This window comes from Heptranchias perlo, chromosome 30 (genome assembly GCF_035084215.1).
Source record: "Heptranchias perlo isolate sHepPer1 chromosome 30, sHepPer1.hap1, whole genome shotgun sequence".
NCBI lineage: Eukaryota > Metazoa > Chordata > Chondrichthyes > Hexanchiformes > Hexanchidae > Heptranchias > Heptranchias perlo.
In genome coordinates this window covers 7,998,318-8,018,338 of record NC_090354.1, presented here as the reverse complement: position 1 = coordinate 8,018,338, position 20,021 = coordinate 7,998,318, and the positions used below count along the sequence as shown (strand labels likewise).

Below are 20,021 nucleotides of genomic sequence, written 5' to 3'. Positions count from 1 at the left end.
CTTATCAGAATTTGCTGTACGGCCACAAAACTACTATTCTATCACCTCTTACTGCATAGTGGTGCTACACCAACCTACTTAACTGCTGTTGCTATTCTTTTACCTACTTTATACTGAAGTCATCGCCTTGTGTTGATATTTCAGCAATGTTTGCCTCTGGTACCTCGGAAGTTACCCATTCCAGTTCCGTCACAATTACGCTGAAAGTGACGATTGTAATGGGACAAGTTTTATTGGCCCTGCAAAACCTTTTCTTTAAAAAGTGAAGCGTTTGTGTGGATTGTCTCATAATATATCCAGCAATAATGCAGCTTACAATCCACAACCCAGTCTGACAGTTATACTGCGAACTGGTGTCTTTAAAAACTTGGGTCAGTCCAAAAGATTGTACAGAGCATGGGCAAATTCTGGGCACCTCCAGGAATCAATGTGCAACTAAAGGAGCCCTTTAGTTCTGGCTGAGCTTTGGAGTCAAGTGTCTGTGTCGTGAAGCTGGCTCCCTAATGCAAATATCTCTATTAGAATAAAAGCAAAATACTGCGGATGCTGGAAATCTGAAATATCTCTGTAATAGACTCTTTTGCCAAAACTGGTCAGGAAGTTGGGCAGGGATTAGGTCATTTGTGATCTGAGTTCTGATTTTTTTTTTTCTCCTTATTTCCTGTTGATGAAAATTAAAAATGATAATAGCCTTAATAATAATTTCACGTTACAAGTCACAGAGCGAGGTGGGCGGGGGGGGGGAAGTCTATATTTTAAAATTCAGGTAAGTGGCTGAGCACTGTCTCTTTTGATTCTGTGTAGTGAGTTATTTGGAGGGGATGCAGAGGAATAGTTTTAATTTTATTGTAACATTTATACCGTACTTTGTGACGCTGATGTTATGCGTGTCTCGCTGATATCTAGGTGACTGCACCTCAACGTCTTCATTGATTATTAACCATGTTGGGACATCCTGATGACACGATGAGATTCTTCCTTTCTTCCCTTTCCCTTATTTCATTCTTCCTTTTTTCCTTTCCCTTTATTCTTTCCTTACTTTTGCTTGTTTCTTTTAATAGTGTGTGATTCAATCTTAACAAATAAATAAGTTCTTTTTTTAAAAAAAAAAAGAAAAGGACCTTTAGTGTCCAGTCACGTTTTTAAAATTTCTGGACAGCTGTTGGGGTATAAATAGAGAGGAAAAACAGCAAATTCTGAACATTCTGTTGAATGGTCTGCATCCAAAGTATTAACCTGTCTTTTCTTAGATGCTGTTGGGCCTCCTGTGTTGTGTATTTCCAGCATTTTCTGTTTTGAATCAGAAATTACTTCCTGTATGGGTTCTTTTTTTAAAAAAAATTAAACAGCCCCAGCTTTGTTAGTTTGAGCTCCAACTTGTGCCAGTGTTTTTTTACCTAGAACAAGGAAGCCTCACTATTTTTCAAGTGTCTGATTTCAAACGAGCGTACAGTATTTTACCGTGGCGATTCTCGTGCAGTTATGTTTTCTGTTGTTTCTGTCTTTCAGACGCCATACCTAAAGATCATGAACGTTACTACGGTTTCACCACATTTGCACGAGAACTTAATGAGCTGACCCCTGACCTTAAACGCATTCTACCCTTGACCGACTCGCGGCTGCGGCCTGACCAGAGGTAGGCCGAGGTGGCTGGGTTGTTTTGAACAAAGTCACCGTTAACACTTGGACTAATACAAGGTCGTGGTTTAAAATTTAAAATTCAACCCAGTTCAAGTCTTAGTTGGTCATAAAATACTCCACAGAGTTATGTTGTGATTCTCCAGGATATTTTTAGTAGCTTGTGTTGTGGAATAAAGTCTGATCCTAGGAATTTCTGCCGTCATGTTTGCGTACGGACACTTAACGGGTTTGTGTGAGATTACTTTCTCCGCTATTTTAATGGAGTCATTAATCCGCATAAAATAAGAGGGTTAATGCCGCAGTAACTTCACATGTTAAACATGACAGTGTAATTTCTGGGCTTTGGCTAAAGGGGTTCCAAGTAACAGGTGGATCTGGGGACCAGCGGTAACATTGAAATCTCCACACACCCCTGTTCAAACGTATTTGTGACTTTCCCGTTCTGGCTGCGGATCTTCCCTGATGTCAGGGGAAGGTCCACGCAGACCAGTAATATGAAAGCCACGTTCCTGGCCAGTATGGGCAGGCTGAGGGCTCAGCCATTTTTGTTGACCACAGGGATTTCAAAGCCACCAATGCTGCAAAATAAATAGGGTGTTCACTAAATAAAAAATAAAAACCTTACTTACAGCGGTGATCAGATTTGATTGCACTCATAATTGGCCACAGATCACATTGTTCATGCTTAATTAGTGTCACCTTAAACCAGACCCACTGTGGGGACAGGGGATGGATTGTTAAATGTTGATGTAAACCAAAAATTCATGACAATAGAATCATAGAAAGCTACAGCACAGAAGGAGGCCACTCGGCCCATTGTGTCTGTGCCGGCCAAAAGAAGAGCTATTCAGCTTCATCCCACTTTCCAGCACTTGGTCCGTAGCCCTCTAAGTTACAGCACTTCAAGTGCACATCCAAGTACTTTTTAAATGAGTTGAGGGTTTCTCTCTCGACCACCCTTTCAGGCAGTGAGTTCCAGAGCTCCCCACCCTCTGGGTGAAAAATTTCTCCTCCGCTCCCCTCTAATCCTTCTACCAATTACTTTAAATCTATGCCCCCTGGTCACTGACCCCTCTGCTAAGGGAAATAGGTCCTCCCTATTCACTCTATCTAGTATCGTCATAATTTTATATACCTCAATTAAATCTCCCCTCAGCCTCCTTTGTTCCAAAGAAAACAACCCCAGCCTATCTGATCTTTTCTCATAGCTAAAATTCTCCAGTCCTGGCAACATCCTCGTAAATCTCCTCTGTACCCTCTCTAGTGCAGTCACATCTTTCCTGTAATGTGGTGTACACAGTAGTCATGCTGTGGCCTAACCAATATTTTATACAGTTTTAGCATAACCTCCCTGCTTTTGTATCCTATGGCTCGGCTAATAAAGGAAAGTATCCCGTATGCCTTTTTAACCACCTTATCTACCTGTCCTGCTACCTTCAGGGATCTGTGGGCATGCACTCCAAGTTCCCTCACTTCCTCTACACCTTTCAGTATCCTCCCATTTATTGTGTACTCCCTTGCCTTGTTTGCCCTCCCCAAATGCATTACCTCACACTTCTCAGGCTTGAATTCCATTTGCCACTTTTCTGCCCACCTGACCGGTCCATTGATATCTTCCTACAGTCTACAGCTTTCCTCCTCACTATCAACCACACGGCCAATTTTTGTGTCATCTGCAAACTTCTTGATCAAGCCCCCTACATTCAAGTCCAAATCATTAATATAAACCACAAAAAGCCAGGGACCTGGTACGGAGTCTTGCGGGACCCCACTGGAAACAGCCTTCCAGGAATAGGAATTGCATACGTACACAAGATTTTTAATAAAATATATATTTTAGTAACACATTACCACAGTTGTGCCTCTGTGAAATTCTGCACATTAATTAGAAATCTTACAGTACAATTATTTTGTTTCCATGGTTTTAAAAAGCTCTGTTCAGATTTTTTTTGCACAGAGTGGAATTTCCATTATCCCCGCTTAGGTTACCCACTAAAATCTCTGTGGCACGAAGCTTTGTGTCGATGATTCATCATTACACAGCACACTTACATCGCTGTCCTTCTGTATGTCCTCAATTAACCTGCCAGTCCAAGGATGATTAATGCTGTTCTTGGGTTGGCCTGGGTGGGGGAGGGGAGAGAGAGGAGAGGGAGGCGAGTGCTGGCACCGCTGGATCCTAACACCAGATCTCATACATCACTGGGCAATCCCAGTGTAGCAGGTTCGCAAAGAGTGACCACCAGGAAGACTCTGCCCACGGTATCGCTGCATCACGTGCAAGACTAAAATTTGGGGACTTTCAATTCCTCACCAATTTCTGTTGTCCACTAGGGGCCCCTCCATTACAGCAAATCTCGTATAACTTTAAATGACGTTTTATGAAACTCACCATGTGATGGTTTCCACCCATTTGCCTGCCCACTTCAAATAAATGAGAGTAATGCCTTCTCCTGGAGTACTTGGTTAAAAGATTAAATATTTAAACCATGGAATCTCACCAAAAATAAATTTAACATTCTTTTATCAGTCACATGATTTGATATTATGCTCAGTTGAATATAGGCAGGTATTGCTATTCCGACACACTGATTTGAGCTTTTTGGAAGACTAGTCCCCTACACCTTAGGGACAGCATGAAGTTAGACAGCCAGCTGGCTGGCCATCGGGTTCCAGATTTTCTGCAAACAGAGTCATTATGAATGATTTTGTTTTAATATTTTTAATTTACACAGGTACCTCGAGGAGGGGAACACAGAGGCAGCGGAAGTTCAGAAACAAAGGATTGAGCAGCTGCAGAGGGATAGGAGGAGGATCATGGAGGAAAACAACATGGTCTACCAGTCGCGCTTCTTTACGTAAGTAATGAGCAGATACGGAGATCGGCCATTGCAGCTCTGCTGTTTTACAAGCAGTAGTTTCTGATTTACGCAACACTGCAAACAAACTTTTGATGCTGTGGAAACTGCGCATTTTGTGACATCAGCATTTGAGTGGAGACTGAAGCTGGGAATGAGGGGAGAATTACTCCAGCATCACCACCTGCTTGGTTTTGGACTTGACAGTTTGGTTTTTGAGTGAGGTTTCCAAAAACCTCTGAACTTTAAACTGAATGACAAAAATCAAGTTTTTAAGATGTCAATTTTCTCTGCCCCACCCTTCTCCTGACTCCTGTCTTGTTTTGGATTTGAGGAAAATGTGGCATTGCTGCAGCCCAGATTTCTTTTCCTTCTGTAAACTGTCTCACCGATACACATATCTGAAATTGCCTGTGCCAGCGACACACAGCCCAAAGATAAGTCCCACCCTTATTGTCAATTTTGGAGGCACACTGGAAAAATAGTTTAACACAAAGGGCTGTAAGAATGTGCAACTCAGCGTACTATAGATGTAAAGTCATTTGAGACATTTGAAAGGATCTAACTTGGGAAGTAAAGGTATTAAGGGATGTGGAGAAAGATCAGCCAGAGTTAATTAGCCTGCAGTCCCTGCATGTGTGTATCAGAGGGCTCCTGGCAATTGTACCCCTGTAGGAGTCGCCGACTTCAGGCGAGGAGGTGAGAAAATGGGAAGAAAAGAACTCACATAGGCATGTGTGTTGCATATGTGTACGACATGTAGAATCTGGATTACAGCGCTGGATGACTGCAAGAAGATTAACTACTCCACTGAGACCAGAATTGGACAGTCTACAGAGCTTCTGCCTTGTTCTTCTCTCAACCATACACATGTATATGGAGTTTCTGATCCTTCAAATACTGAGCACTCATGCCAGCTTTTCAATTGTCCTCCTTTATTGCACAACATCTTTTAAAAATTGCTATTTGTAAACGTCTAGTAAATAGTATTAAGCAAAGCCAAACATGTTGACATGTATTCCAATCAGGCTGTGCAACTTTAGATATACTTGCAGGATCACAGTGGGTGACATGTGGCTGTTTATCATTCGTTCGTCTTAGTGCCTTCCTCTGTCCGTTTTCAAAAGGACTCTGGCATCGGTCCATTTTCTAAAGAAAGAAAGACTTGCATTTATATAGTGTCTTTCGTGACCTCAGGATGTCCCAAACCGCTTTACTGCCAATGAAGTACTTTTGGAATGTTATCACTGTTGTAATGTAGGAAACGCTGCAGCCATTATAATGTAGGAAACACAGCAGCCAATCTGTGCACAGCAAGCTCCCACTAATAGCAATGTGATAATGACCAGATAATCTGTTTTAGTAATGTTGGCTGACATAAATATTGGCCAAGGACACCAGGGAGAACTCCCCTTCTCTTTGAAATAGTGCCACGGGATCTTTTACATCCACGTGAGAGGGCAGACAAGGTTTAACGTCTCGTCCGAAAGACGTCACCTCCGACAGTGCAGCACTCCTTCAGTACTGCACTGGAGCGTCAGCCTAGATTTTGTGCTCAAGTCTTTGGAGCGGGACTTGGACTCACGCCCTTCGGACTCAGGCAAGCATGATACCCACTGAGCCACGGCTGACACTATGCTGTTGTTGGATGATAAGCCTATTTTTAACAAGCTATACTATGTCTTCCTTCCAGGAAAACCATTGATGCCAATGGAAAGGAATCATGGATGAGCAACGGTACTTACTGGGAACTGAGGAAAGATCCTGGATTCTCAAAGGTGGACAACCCAGTGCTGTGGTGAGAACACAGTTACAGGCTGTGCTATGTCGAAGGCATGGCGCCTCTTCTTTCTTCCGCCCTACCCCCAGACCCTGCTTCTCAGGTATACCTCTCAGCAGGTGCCTTAAGTTTTATATAGAGAGCACAATTAGCCAGCACACATCTGTCAGAGGCAAAGAACAGTGTACCTGCTGCTAAAAGAACCCCCTCCCCTCCTCACTCTAAAGCAAATAAAATGAGCGAGGGAGTAGGGGCGTCTCTAGTTATCTCAAAGTGCATTATTTAGAAATACACTGTAAGGTTTCTGCACTTGCTACCCATATCACCTGTCTTAATTGTGACGTGTGCACATCTGTCCTTGTCTTTACTCCATCAACATCTTTCTGTTTGAAAGTTCCACACTCTGTTTCCCGTGTAAAATAATCTTCTGATGTTTTACCAAACCGCTCGTTTTATGAATGATTTTAGTTTCTAAAAAAAAAATCAAATTTTTTAAAAATATATTTATTGCTGGTTCTGGAAGATTAGTTTTCATTTTATAATTTAGTTCACTGCTTTTGAAAGTCTGACTGGTTACATGATGCCTTTTATATATCATTACTTGGAATCGGCACCCACACTTCATTGGGTAAAAGTTTGGTTTGGAACATAGGAGCTGTCTGTGATGCAGCTTTTTGGTATGGAGGTGTTCAGCAGTGGGGAAGAATCCCTAATGCAGTCTCCCTGCTCTCTGTGCAAACTTCTTAAAACTGACAATGTAACTGAATATTTGGGAATGGATCTCCAACCCCTTCCCCCCCCCACCATCCCTTAGATTATGAATTCATGTGAGATTCAAACGATGTATTGCATAAGTCAAAAAAGAGCATTCAACGATTTAAGTGTTGTAGAATTGATTTAAAGATCACTTTCTTTTTGTCTGAAGAGACTGTTCATTGCACGAATAAAGAAAATATCTCACTGGAGAGGTCATGACACTGTGGAAACAGTTCTGGCTGCACAAGGCACAAAGTGAGTGTTGCATCTTGTGCAGCAACTTGTGCATATGTACAAAACCCCTGGGAACAATGAGAATTAAAATATCAGCATATTTGCAGGGGGAGCACTGGTTTTCTGTTGTACAACAGCACTTATTAAAGAGATGAGTATTTGGGCTTTTTTTAAAAAAGATTATTTTCAATCTTTTCAAATACTTTTTTTGCACAGCAAGTATAGTTTGTAATTTCTTTAAAAGGCAGAATAAGCACTGGCAAGTGAAAAAGAACACTTTAAAATGACACCGGATCCTAAACCCAGCTTACATTTGTACGCAGTTCCTTGTGTACTGAGAGAGATGACTCGGAGCCCAATACAGGGCAGTGGTTAACAGGTGGACACTGAGTAAGAGTGAGGGAGTGAAAGCACAGTCAAAGGAGGGTCTTTAGGAGGCATATAGAGGCAGGTTTTCTGTTGTGCATATAATTGTGTAGAAACAATGACAGAGGCTTGGGAGGACTGTGCCATTAAATATGAATGATCCACAGGATTGAGCAATAAGGTACTGACACACTGGCATCACAACACTGTGTCCTTTTACTTCAAGGGACCAAGGATTGAATTACTGCCAGGATGTCCTGACTGGTGGGATCTCTGCACTAACTTTTTAGGAATGAGTTTAGAATGTAAAATGAGTTTAGGTGGTCTCAAAGCAATTCCTCGTGATGCACCAGCACAGCACAAAAAGAGTTACAAAAGTAAAAGTGGCACAGCACATAACGTTTCATATCGGTAATGGTCCGTAATATGCTGTCAGCACTATGGAGCTGTACTCCAGGATATAGTCAGCACCATCAAGAGTGTGGGGGAGAAATGTGATTAAAGTAAAGTGTGTCTAAGTGGTGCATAGTGTTACTTCATCTTATTTCTGTAGTGAGTTCTGGCTTTGCTCACTCAAACCTGTGCAGTTGTTTGTACCAGTTTCGTCCCCCTGCTCATTTGCGCCAGTCCATGCTCTTTGCCCTACTCACATGGCAGGAACTCACTCGGTTACAGGTCAGCAATCTTAAAAATATTACTGCTGAACTCACAGTCTGGGCATGGGGCCTGCAATCAATGCTGACTGCACAGTAGCAACTGCACTGCTGATGGCCGTGACCTTTGATACTAGTCGTGTTTTGCCTCCAGAAGAAAGGAATGGAAGCCCTCTAAGAAATGGTGTTTCTATCCTCCGCAGGCACGTATTGTCTCCTTGCCACCGTGTGCATGTTCGCCATCACGTTATATTATAGGCTGCCTCTAGAGACGTATAAGTGGCGTATAATGCAGTGTAGATGATATAAAATACTGGTGCTTGCCAAATTGTTGCTATGTTATATTGTGGGACCACTTGTAGTTTCGCAGCAAACGGCTGCGACTCCCAGTGATCAGGAATCCCTCTGCCCCATTTCAGGGTGGAATTCAAGGCACCAGTGACGACGGGGAAACGACCGTCTAGGCACAAATACGTGCACGCGCAGTTACTGAAGATTTGCGTACACAGCTAGGGAAGGCTGTAGTTCAGCAAAGGGTACTGTGAACGGTCTACAGCCACAAAAAAAATAGCCTTGCACAGGACCTAGTATTGGTGACACTCGTGAGGCCCTTTATTGAAGTTCACTGGACCTATGAGAAGAAACTTCCTTGTGCAGTCACTGTCTCTCATTTGAGACTGGGTGGCTCTGATGGTGATAATGGAATCCTAGATCAGGACTGGTACAATGACGGTCGTCTTCAGTGTTTTGTGTAGCGATTGTCATGAGGTTGTGATTCTTATCTACACAGTATCAAGAGTATCGTATCTTTATGTTGGATTGAATAAATTGTACGATCCAGCTCCCACCAGTGGATTTATCCCAGCCAGTAATTGAACCATAAAGACCTCGGAGTTCCCAGGTTGAGCCTTTGAGCGCTGGAGAAGAACGTCCCAGGTTCAGTCCTGTGTCTGTGCTAGGTTCGCTGGCCTCGGGTGGGGTGGGGGAGGGGCGGTGGTAGGGGCACTAGAATTGGCTCCAGCAGCTGTAGGTTAGGGAGGGCAAAGTCGGCCAAGGTTCCTACTCCCGATCACGTTTCATCGACACACCTCCCACCCCCCCCCCCCACCCCCAAAATCTTTGCTGGAAATGCCGTGTGGGCATCAGGTAAGGAAAGGATGGAGCTCAGCTGTGATGCCCCCTGCTGGTGATTAGACTGGCAACACTCCCTGTTGAGTTTTCCCTATCAATATTGGCCAAGGCACAACAGAGCCATAGCAGGAAGTTGGGTAGAATGATGGTTAAGCAGCAATAGACTCTGTGAAATTCATTGTTCTGAAATGCACCCTCAAGTGTCACACCAAGATGACTGAAATACTTCCTAGTATATCTAATGTTACCATTTACAATTAAATATTTAAGGCCTAGCAATATATTAATATACTGCTTAACTGTTGGGAGCCAGTGCTCATATTTATAGAGCAGTAAGAAGTTTGTTTATGTTTTTAATGTTTAACATTTTATTTTTCACGTGGGGGCATTTCCCTTACCTTGAACATGTACAATTATTTATGTGCTTAGTTTAGGCACTAAAAAAAACCCACCATTAATATGTACTCATATAATTTTGGGTGCCTCAATATAACTTTTTAATCATTCCTACGTTGATAATCTTGAATTGTTTTGTTGGGAAGGGAGAAAAGGCTGCCCCTCAGCCAGGGCAATTGCCAGGGAGTTACAATTAGCCTCAGTAGCCCTGGGCTTGGGTAGGGGACGAATCAGCTAGGTGTCCTGTTCCTGATTGCTCGTCAGTGCTTCATCCTGGACAACACGCAGAGTGAGCATTGCATCAGGACAGGGTGTAGATTCCCATTGTGATGCCCCTTCGTGATAAAATATCTGACTGACTAGGCTCACGTGTGAGGGGAAAAATGACCACTTGGATGGGTTAACAGGCCTGCGGAATCCTAGCCCCATAGGCGTCAGCATGAGGAGAGGGGGTGGGAGGAGTTTGCGAATGGGATGTCAGCAAATTCTTTCCGGTTTAAATGTGAGTGTACCAGACCATTGCAGTGAATAATCCTGGATTTCTCACTCCAAATTTAAAAAAAAAACATTTTTTTCATATCTACCTGTCACATGATCAATAACTTGGTGCTTGCTGGTCAAAACTGAGAGTCATAAAAATGAATAAAGAAAATTGATTTTGCTGCACATTTACAGCACTTTCTAGTCAGGAGCTGAAAGAGAAAAAAGTTCATGTATTGGAAGAGACCCTTCATTAGATGAGGAGCTGTGGAGAAGGTTGTTGGGCTGCACGCACTCTTGCTGCCCTCAGGCGAACCAAGATCGCATGAAGGTGCAGAGAGGGAAACTTAAAAGGAAATAAATTAATAAATGAACATCCGACTTGGAATCTCCTTCTGGTTATAGAAGGTTCCTACTCTCATACAGATTGTCCATCCCAGTTGTAGGTACTTTAGTGTCTGGACTGAATACCTTAGATGTGTTTTTGAAACTGTTCTTGGAGTGTGGAAATGTTCATCGCTCACTTTTATCATTATTAATTACTGTCTGATGCTTCGAATGCTGTATAAAGCTGGTATTTATACCTATGAAGTGGGATGTCATTGTCTGCGGGCAGACGGTAGACAACCTTATCAGAACACGTGATGTTACGCTTGTGTTGTAATTTACTGAGGTATGATGATTTGTCGGTTTATCGATTATTCTCAATACAATAACTCTTGTGATACATTTTCCAATCACTTCGCTTCCATGATATTTTATGAGACACTAATCCTTTTGTAAACCAGGGTAAGTTTTAAAGCTGCCAAAATCAAATCTGTAAAATGTGTGACCTGAGACACATGATGTACAGACCAAAACGACATTCTTAATACCTGCTAAATTGAAGTGGATTTAAGGAACAACTTTGGCATTGGTAACATAGAGAACGTTCAGTTTTTTTCTTAAATTATGTACCAATTTTCTGACTTTTTTCTCCCATATAAAAGTTCTGCCCGTTCAAGTTCTACTTTCAGTCTGGGAATGGGGTAATTGAGATCAGTCACGAGCTAGATTTGAATGAAGACAGTCCACTGATTTCATCCTTCCAAGAATACCAAATCTACCTGCTTTCCATTGCAATACCTAGCTGTCACTTGATGGGCCTGGTGTCCTGGACTCGATCGCCCTTCCAGTAATCCGAATCCAGCTGTTGAAAACCCTCTTGTGCAAAGAAATACTTCCTACACTCTGACTTTAAATGTGCTCTTGTCCCACAAATCTGAAAGTGTTGATCTGGATTTACTTTCTCGATCCGAATAAGTATCATGGGGTATAAATTCACCTTGGCAAATTTGGCACTCTGCCTGATACTCTTTTCTATTGACTTCATTCATAACTACTGCAATTCTGTGATAGTTTTGACAGGTCTTGCATGTCTAAGTGGATTAAAGATGGTTCTTGTTGAACTACCTTTTGCTCACATGCTCCATTATTAAGGCTTGCAAGGCGATGCCCAATTCGATACCAATGAACCCAATGGTGTCTCAGCTGGGACTTAGACTTCTGATCATGTTGGTTTTCAAATAAATGACCGATGACCATAGAGGGGCTCAAAGTGAAGCTACACGTGTTACCAAATAAGGAACAATGTACAATGTCTGAACTTTGGACACCTTTTGATATCCAGGTCAAGATCGGTCCCTTTTTTTCCCATCCTGCCCATGGATATGTTTTCAAAGTCTGCTTTCACTAATGGCATCAGGACTGTTTTTGACCCTAATCTTGTTCTGTTGCCCTTCTCTGCTAACCAGATTAGTAATCTAGCCCCGCCCACCATCACTAACATTTTACCTCTCCACCCAAAACGCGCCTGTAATGGTTGGTACCGGGAGGTGTACATGTGACCTTCATATGGTACGGACTTTTAGGAGTGAAAAATCATACATCAAGCAGATTTGATTTTGGACACTTTTAGATGCCACTCTGAGAAAGAGGATATTGTCTCTAGGGCAGTAGTTCAATGACCATTGTTTCTGTGCCTTGCTCACTACGGTTGTTAGAAATCCTTTCTTTTGGTTCAGTGCCAGAATCAATTATTTTCAAGATGATGTATCATGTGAAAAGACACATTGGCTTGTCACACCCCCTCCAATAAACTGGTACAGTTTGCACTGTTGTAGAGTCTCTCCAACTTGGTTTATTTCTGGAAGGAAATTAATAATGACACATAAAGCTGCCTGAAATTTCTTTCTAACCCTGCCACGGTAACAAGGTAAAACCCCAGGATGTCCCTGTAACCTTACAATCTACATTTTTCAATGATAATGGACTGTATTTCACAGATGACCTTCCTATGGTCCCAGCAGGACTGGAACCACAATAGTATTTCTTCGTATACATATCCCTGATTCTTTTATTAAGAGTATTTGTATCATTAGCTACATTTCATGGCTGAGAGGGGGGTTTGATGGGGACAAAGCTTCTTCTATCCTCTAATGTCACTGGGGCCGAAGCTTGCCAATGTTGCCCTGCGTCTAGTTTCTGTGATCACGGTTACAATGAAGAGTAAATTTTGTGAGATGACTCCTGTTGTGGGCCTCGCTGTCTGGGAGAGTGGAGTGGAGAATGGAGCAAAGGGGTCGGCGCACCTCATTCGAGGAGCTCCTCGTTGTGCAGTGATTAAATTTAAATCACTTTTCTTTTTTTACGGAAGCTGACCGCCCTGCTGTGTTTCTCCAGCGTTTTCTGTTTTTATACAAGAAAACGCAGATTGAGAAAAGGCCATTTGGCCCTTCATGCCCATTTCTTCTACAGGCGGTATACAATCTGCTATATCACGGACTGTCCCCCAACTTATTTAATATCCTGAAGAACGGTTTCTGCTGAGTTTATCTCTACCTTCCCAGTGGTAAAATCAAATCTCTAGAATAGCCATTTAACCTGACATCCCACGTTGTGATCTGTGAAGAGCGTGATGGCCACGCCCAATCTTACCCTCACCCAACATCCACGTACACATGGTTTCCAACAAGGATCGATAATAGTGACTATGAGGGGCTGCTCTGGTTCCTCCTCTTGTAGGTAAGTGCTTGGCTGCCACTCGTGCTGCCCCCTGCCAGCACTGAAAAGGGGAATTCTTGAGTAAACATTGACTCCCATGTCCTACCACTCCATAGCACTATGTTTTTGGTTCTCCAATACACTGCACCATTCATACTTGGGCCAATGTAAATCTGGCACCCATTTGCCACCACAATACAAGTTGTCAGTACTTCCATCCAAATGAAAATCCAGTGCCCATTTTAAGACACAAGTGTAGTATCACCATTACTGTCCTAAGACTGGCACTTTTGTTAGCGTCACTAACGCAGTATGTTGAGATTGGAGGGAAAACTGGACTGATCCAGGCACGGAAACAATTAGCAGGGATCATTTGAAATGTTAAAGCAAGTCTGGAGCTTGTGGAAAAGAGATGTCATGTCATTCTGTCTAAATTATGAAATTTAGGAAATCTTTGTATAGTTTGGGGAAATAATGATTGGAGCAATATACACATGGGTCTTGTGTAATCAGGAGTTTTACTTATACCTACTTTGCATTGAAATGAAATGAAACTTCCATTTGAGCACAGTCTGACAAGATGTTTAATAAATTATTAAAACCTTGTACTTTGCACCTTCAAAAAATGTTTATTAAAAACATAATCATGTCTCATTCCTGAGTGCTTGTAGTTTTTTCCTCCCAGTTGCAAGGCGACCAGGCCCTGTGTAATGATGTGTGTGTTTAATTATATCTTTATTTCCCATTTTTTCCATCCTTCAATTTTCTCCCCTTCTGCCCCAGAGACATGGATTCAAACTGGGATTTGGTTCTGAAGGCATTGGTAGCTCTCCTGTGCCTTGCTCAAGTGGCCATTCTTCATGAATGAGCCCAGAATAGTGTTAAGGAAGGCTATCAGCTGATTTTGATAGTGTATACGCGCGCACACACACACACACGTTTCTCTGGCAGGTGTCACTTAGGAACAGAAGTAGGCCATTCAGCCCCTCGAGCCTCTTCCGCCATTCAGTTAGATCATGGCTGATCTGTGTCTTAACTCCATCTACCCACTTTGGTCCCATGACCCTTAATACCCTTGCCTAACAAAAATCTTATCAATCTCAGTTTTGAAATTTTCAATTGTCCCCCAGCCTCAACAGCTTTTTGGGGGAAGAGAGTTGCAGACCTGATATGCTTCTGGAGTGGCAACTCTGACTGATGGTTTCCCCACCTCCTTTAGCCCAAGGGGAACAGGTCAGTTGTGGTACCTTGCCTTCCTTCTCAGCTGAGTTCAGCTAACTCGGGCGTTTCCAATGTAAGTGGTTCAGTAAATGTGCTTGTATTCGACAGATTGGGGAACACTGTGTGTGCAGTCGCAACAAAGTTGTGGCTGTCCTTCCTGCCGGAGGCTCCCTCTGGAGTATAAAGGGGGTATTTGGGACATTCTTTCTGAACCCTCATGCATGTTCATTAGCCCACATATTCTTGACCAGGCTGATTTTCCTGGACAGTTATGCTAGTAAATTGGTGTAATGCTGGTGTGCAGGGGAGGAAATTGGGTGGAGAGTTCTTCCAGGATTTCCTGCAGGAAGTGATGTCGGTCGTATAATACTTCCAACCAAATATGGATGGGTATAATGGTAAGAAGATGGAAATGACAGCATGATGTACAGATATGATGTACTTCCTGTAGTTTACGTCAAGCAACACAAGGCAAATAATGACATTCCCTATGTCCAGCATTGCTGTGTGCTACAGTGGGGGGTAAATTTTGAGTAATCGATTTGCCTTAGTCAATGTAGGAACCTCCCCGTCATCCTCTGTGGAATGGTTTACTTCGTACGTCGTTTTCTGAAGTAGGATGGTGTGTAGTTCATTTTTAACAGCAGTAGATGGTGCTGCAGCTTTACACAAAGTAATTTCAACACAATACAGGGGAAAATGATGCAAGTGTTTTAGAATTTACATGCTTATTGTGTTTTTTTTAAAGTTGTTCCATTTAATGTAAAAAAAGCTAATGCTTTGATACTGTTATCTAACAGACCTTATAAAGCATATGTGAGCTTCATAAACTGAGCAGTACCTGCACCTTATGGATCTGATTTTTAAAAGGGGTACTGAGGATGAAACTTGTTCATTTAATGAGACCCCAGTAACTCAACAACTTGCATTTATATAGGGCCTTTTAATATAGTAAAAATGTCCCTGGGCACTTCACTCCTGCATTATCAGACAAAATTTGACACCGAGCTACATAAAGAGATGAGGACAGGTGACCAAAAGCTTGGTCAAAGAAGTAGGTATTAAGGAGTGACTGAGGAGGAGAGAGAAGTAGAGGCAAAGAGGTTTAGGGAGGGGATTCCAGAGTGTTTCCAACTCCTTATTTAGCAGAGTATTCATCTACATAAAGTAACCTAACTTTACCAGAACGCCTGCCAGTTCAGCACAATGTTGTATTTACCCATAAAAGTAAGCATCAATCTGTGTCATCCTCTCTGGAACAGTTTGCTTAGTACATCTTTTTCTGAAGGAAGATGGTGATGACCTATTAAGATAGGTTCTGTTTTTCTAGATATGTTGCACCTTTGAACAAATGAAGAAAATGTACTGATTAACACTTATCAGATCTCAACATCTGGATTCGCATTGAGAGGCTGTTAATTCACAACAGGAACTCACAGCGGAGAGCTCAGTCACCCAGCAGCACACAGTATGCAAAGTTTCTGCATGGTTTGAACCTGGAAATAAACTACTGGCATTGGGACTCTGCTTGAAATACAGCACAAAGCCCAGGTACTCGGCAAGACCTGGTGTTAAGTGATGTGAACCAGTGACCAGCTTGAGAACCTGTACTTCTGTAACCTTACCATTAATAGCTCCACTCTTCAGCTATTAACATTCTTAGCCTTCTCTGCTCCTTCTGCATCTCCATTGCTCAAGCTGCCTCTTGCATGCCCGAAGAACAGTTCTCCGCTGCCTTATAAAGCCCAAGTCTGAACACTAATTGAAGCCTGCTCCCGCATCTGGAGCAGCCCTTCTCGCCCCTCTCTTGCACTTCAGGCCAGGATAGATATTGCCTGATGAATTTTTCCTTTGCACCTCCAGCCTGCAGCCTCCATCTCTATTGCTTTTGTTTTATTGAAACTAGATTATGGCCATTGATGCTCAGAACTTTCCCCTGTTCTTCCCAAGCTCCAAATAAGCTGACCTACATGCCCATCCTTCTCAGTGTTGAAATCAGTCTCAACAACAATAACTTTAACATAGTCCCATGGCACTTCACTGGAGCGTTATCAAACAAAATTCGACACCGAGCCACATGAGACATTAGAACAGGTGACCAAAAGAGAGGTTTTAAGGAGAGAGAGGTAGAGAGGTTTAGGAATGAAATTCCAGAACTTAGGGCCTAGGCAGCTGAAGACAAGGCCTTGGTGGAGCGATGAAAAGCAGGGATGCTGAAGAGGCCAGAATTGATCGTAGGACCTCAAAATGGTGGAACGCCTTATCACCCTCAGTCTTTTTCCTCCCCCTTTCAAACTAATTTTTAAAATGCAAATGTGGGCTGTTCAAATAGCTGCATTGACATTTATAATTAATTTCCTTTTGTACCATCTCAAAAATATAAGTTTAACATTTTATTCAATGCTGAAGTAAATCAGAAGAAAAGAGTTTCTTTTTTCTAAGAAGCTGACATATTGAAGTAAAGAATGCTGGGAAAATGCCAGTTCAATGACTAACATCTAAAATGGAAGATTCCAATAATCGATGCTGCTAATACTGTGATTTTTTTTTGTTTAATTTATTGATTCTGTACCAACCCTTAAAAATGTATGATTCATCAGGGTGAAAAAGAAAGATTTTTTTCCTCTCTCTATCTTGGTGAATCATGATCATTAAAACAATGGTGCAAAATCAATAAACTGTTAGCAACATTGTGGGTGTTGGCAGCGTTGATTTTCCATTATTATGGAAGGGGGTGAGCAATTTGCACAGAAGGGTCACTGCAGGCCTGAAATGGTTCAACCAAGCAGCATGGTGAGGTGGTGGGCAGGACAACATTAACCACCTCTCTCCTGGTCTTAGAAGAGCTTGTGTTCCAATTTTACTCATGTGAAGTTTCAGTATTAATGTATGCATCAAAATTTTAACATTAAGTACTGTACAAAGCTTAACACTAAAACAAAACCCAAAGTACTGATGGGTCAGGACAGGGTGGTGCTAAAGTTCGTGCAAGTTAAAACCAGTAAGTGTACCGTGACTCGTGACTTTGTGTTTAGTGATGTGCTTAGTTTTCATGTTGGTGCTGTCATCCACATAGTTCTTTACTAGACACCTGACAGGCAATTTAATCAGTTTATGGGGAAAGAAAAAATGTTCTGATAGGTCACTCGATACATACACTTCCCTGTACAAAACTATCCAGACCAGGAAGGTCCCAGGTTCAATCTGGGCTGAGTTAGTTGATCTCAGCTCAGCCAGCAGCTAAGGTCTTACTATTGGTTTCAGCTCACGGGCTTGGAAGAAGAAAACTGAGCCAGGGTCCCTGCTGCAGTGCTATACAGCAACCGTGCTTGAAAGTGCTTGTGTGTGCACATTGGATGAATGCAGGACCAGGCCTGGCTGCGATCCCCACACAAGTTAAATGGCCTTCTGACATTCGCTAGGCTCACGTTTGAAGGATGGACACATGGGTAAAATATCCAAGGGCTGGCAGTGCCCATGAAATAGACTCCATGGAGAGTACGGGCTGGGACTTTAGCATTTGGAAGAATCTCTGGCTGTCTCCAGACGGCTTTCTGTGTGACGCAGAGGTGCTTAATGTCATCCTCCAGTAGTTTATTTCTCAACCCCTCTCTTACTCTGTGCGGACACTGCGACCAAATCTTGATTGGGGCTCAATGATTAGTAGGAATTTTTGAGTAATTTCACACTAGAGCTGGTTACTTGGCGTAAATAGATATTGGATTAACTATCAGACGACTTTGATTCAAACCCCTAAACTTGCAAGTAAAACTTTTAGCTTCTGGTAAATGGTGGAATATTATTTTAAATTGAATCAAAGCTATTGAGGCATCACACGGTCATTTACATAGCAGGAAAATGTTTCTCATGATGTTCATGACATATTCAGAACTGCATATCATTTTCCAATTGTGTTCAGTGACTTTATAGAATGACCAAGTAGATGTCAGTATGATAAAGAAGAAACCTCCATCAGTGGGTTAAATGCTAGAGCAGGACAACCTCAGATGTGAATCCCCTGGTCATCTGTGTTAAGTTAGCAGACCTCTGGCGAGGTGACAGTAACAACTAGCCTCAAGGGGCCGTGGGTTGGGGTTCCTGCTCCTGATCATTATTCTATGTTGCAACGTCACGCCAGGACAGGATTGGATTGGATCACGTTGGCCTCATGGTTGATTAGACTGACAAACGTTCACTATCTAGGTTCACAAAAGAAGAATGGCCACTTAGATGAGGTACGAGAAGGGTTGCTAGTATGTATGGAACTGTACCCCCATCAAGAATCAGTATCTTCAAGAGAAGATGAAGAGGAAAAGGAGATTGAATTCCTGCTCCTGTAACCTGAATAGAAATGACCTTTATAATATTTATGTTCCACATCAAACTACTTCTAGTACAATAAAATTTCAGCACAGTGCAATAATACGAAAGGATACTTCATTCTTAGGTTAGATAATGTTATCTGAACTCAGCCTGTTACAATCCAGCCTGCATGATATCTTGTATGTACCTGCTATTAGAAATATTTTGTTTGTAAAACCTAGAAGATTATGACATAGATCAGCTCATTATGGTATGGATTTCAAGCATGGCATATTCTATATCATGTACAAATCATTAGTTTGGTTAGGATAGTATAATTTCAAATGTTGCATATACCTGAGGAATGTGCAACATTTGAAACTGTACTATTGTGACCAAACCAATGACTTGTATCTCAGTCCTGTTCAAACACCAACTTGCATTTATTTAGCGCCTTTAACGTAGTAAAATGTCCCGAGGTGCTTCACAGGATCGTTATCAGACAAAATTTGACACCGAGCCGCATAAGGAGGTATTAGGGCAGGTGACCAAAAGTTTGGTCAAACAGGTGGATTTTAAGGAGTGTCTTAAAGGAGGAGAGAGAGGCAGAGAGGTGGAGAGGTTTAGGGAGGGAATTCCAGAGCTTAGGGAAAGAGCTTTAACTGCACTTATGGATAGGAACGTACAGGCAGGAAAGTGAATTAAAATAATCTACAGTTGCATTGGTTCTCAAAGACATAATTTTACTGAGAATTCTGGGCAAGAAAGAGATGAAATGTTAATAGTTGATACATGGATTGTAGTTGCCAGTGTCTTGTAAGTAACTTAAAGTTACTAACTCAAGTGATAAAGTAGGTATAAAATGGATATATTGAGCTCCTTTTGTAGGACCAATCTCTTGAATGGCAAGAGCTGGGAGGTGATCAAAATCTGCTCAGTTGTACCAGATGTATTTAATATATTCCTGAAAAGGTCATCTAAACTTGTCACGATATTTGATTAACAGTATGAAAATGAGATTCTTTGGCTAGGAAAAATAGCAGGTAAGTTAATTTCTTTTCTTGTGTGACACTCTTATTTTATCATCTCAAAATTGCTCCCACCATAACCACCACGATTGACAGACCTATAACCAGCAGTACTTCATAGATACTCAAACTA

General features: G+C 42.1%; 1 protein-coding gene across 3 annotated transcripts in view; it reads left to right on the top strand.

The window, feature by feature from the left end:
• osbpl7 (oxysterol binding protein-like 7) overlaps positions 1 to 13,991 on the top strand; it is a 74,617-nt gene extending 60,626 nt beyond the window's left edge. For all 3 annotated transcript variants that reach the window (XM_067968827.1, XM_067968828.1, XM_067968826.1), the window contains exons 21-23: positions 1,510 to 1,636; positions 4,377 to 4,499; positions 6,193 to 13,991. In XM_067968827.1, coding sequence (XP_067824928.1) covers positions 1,510 to 1,636; positions 4,377 to 4,499; positions 6,193 to 6,301 — 359 coding nt within the window. In that variant the 3' untranslated portion in view covers positions 6,302 to 13,991. The remainder of the gene's footprint in view (positions 1 to 1,509; positions 1,637 to 4,376; positions 4,500 to 6,192) is intronic.
• The last annotated feature ends 6,030 nt before the right edge of the window (positions 13,992 to 20,021 follow it).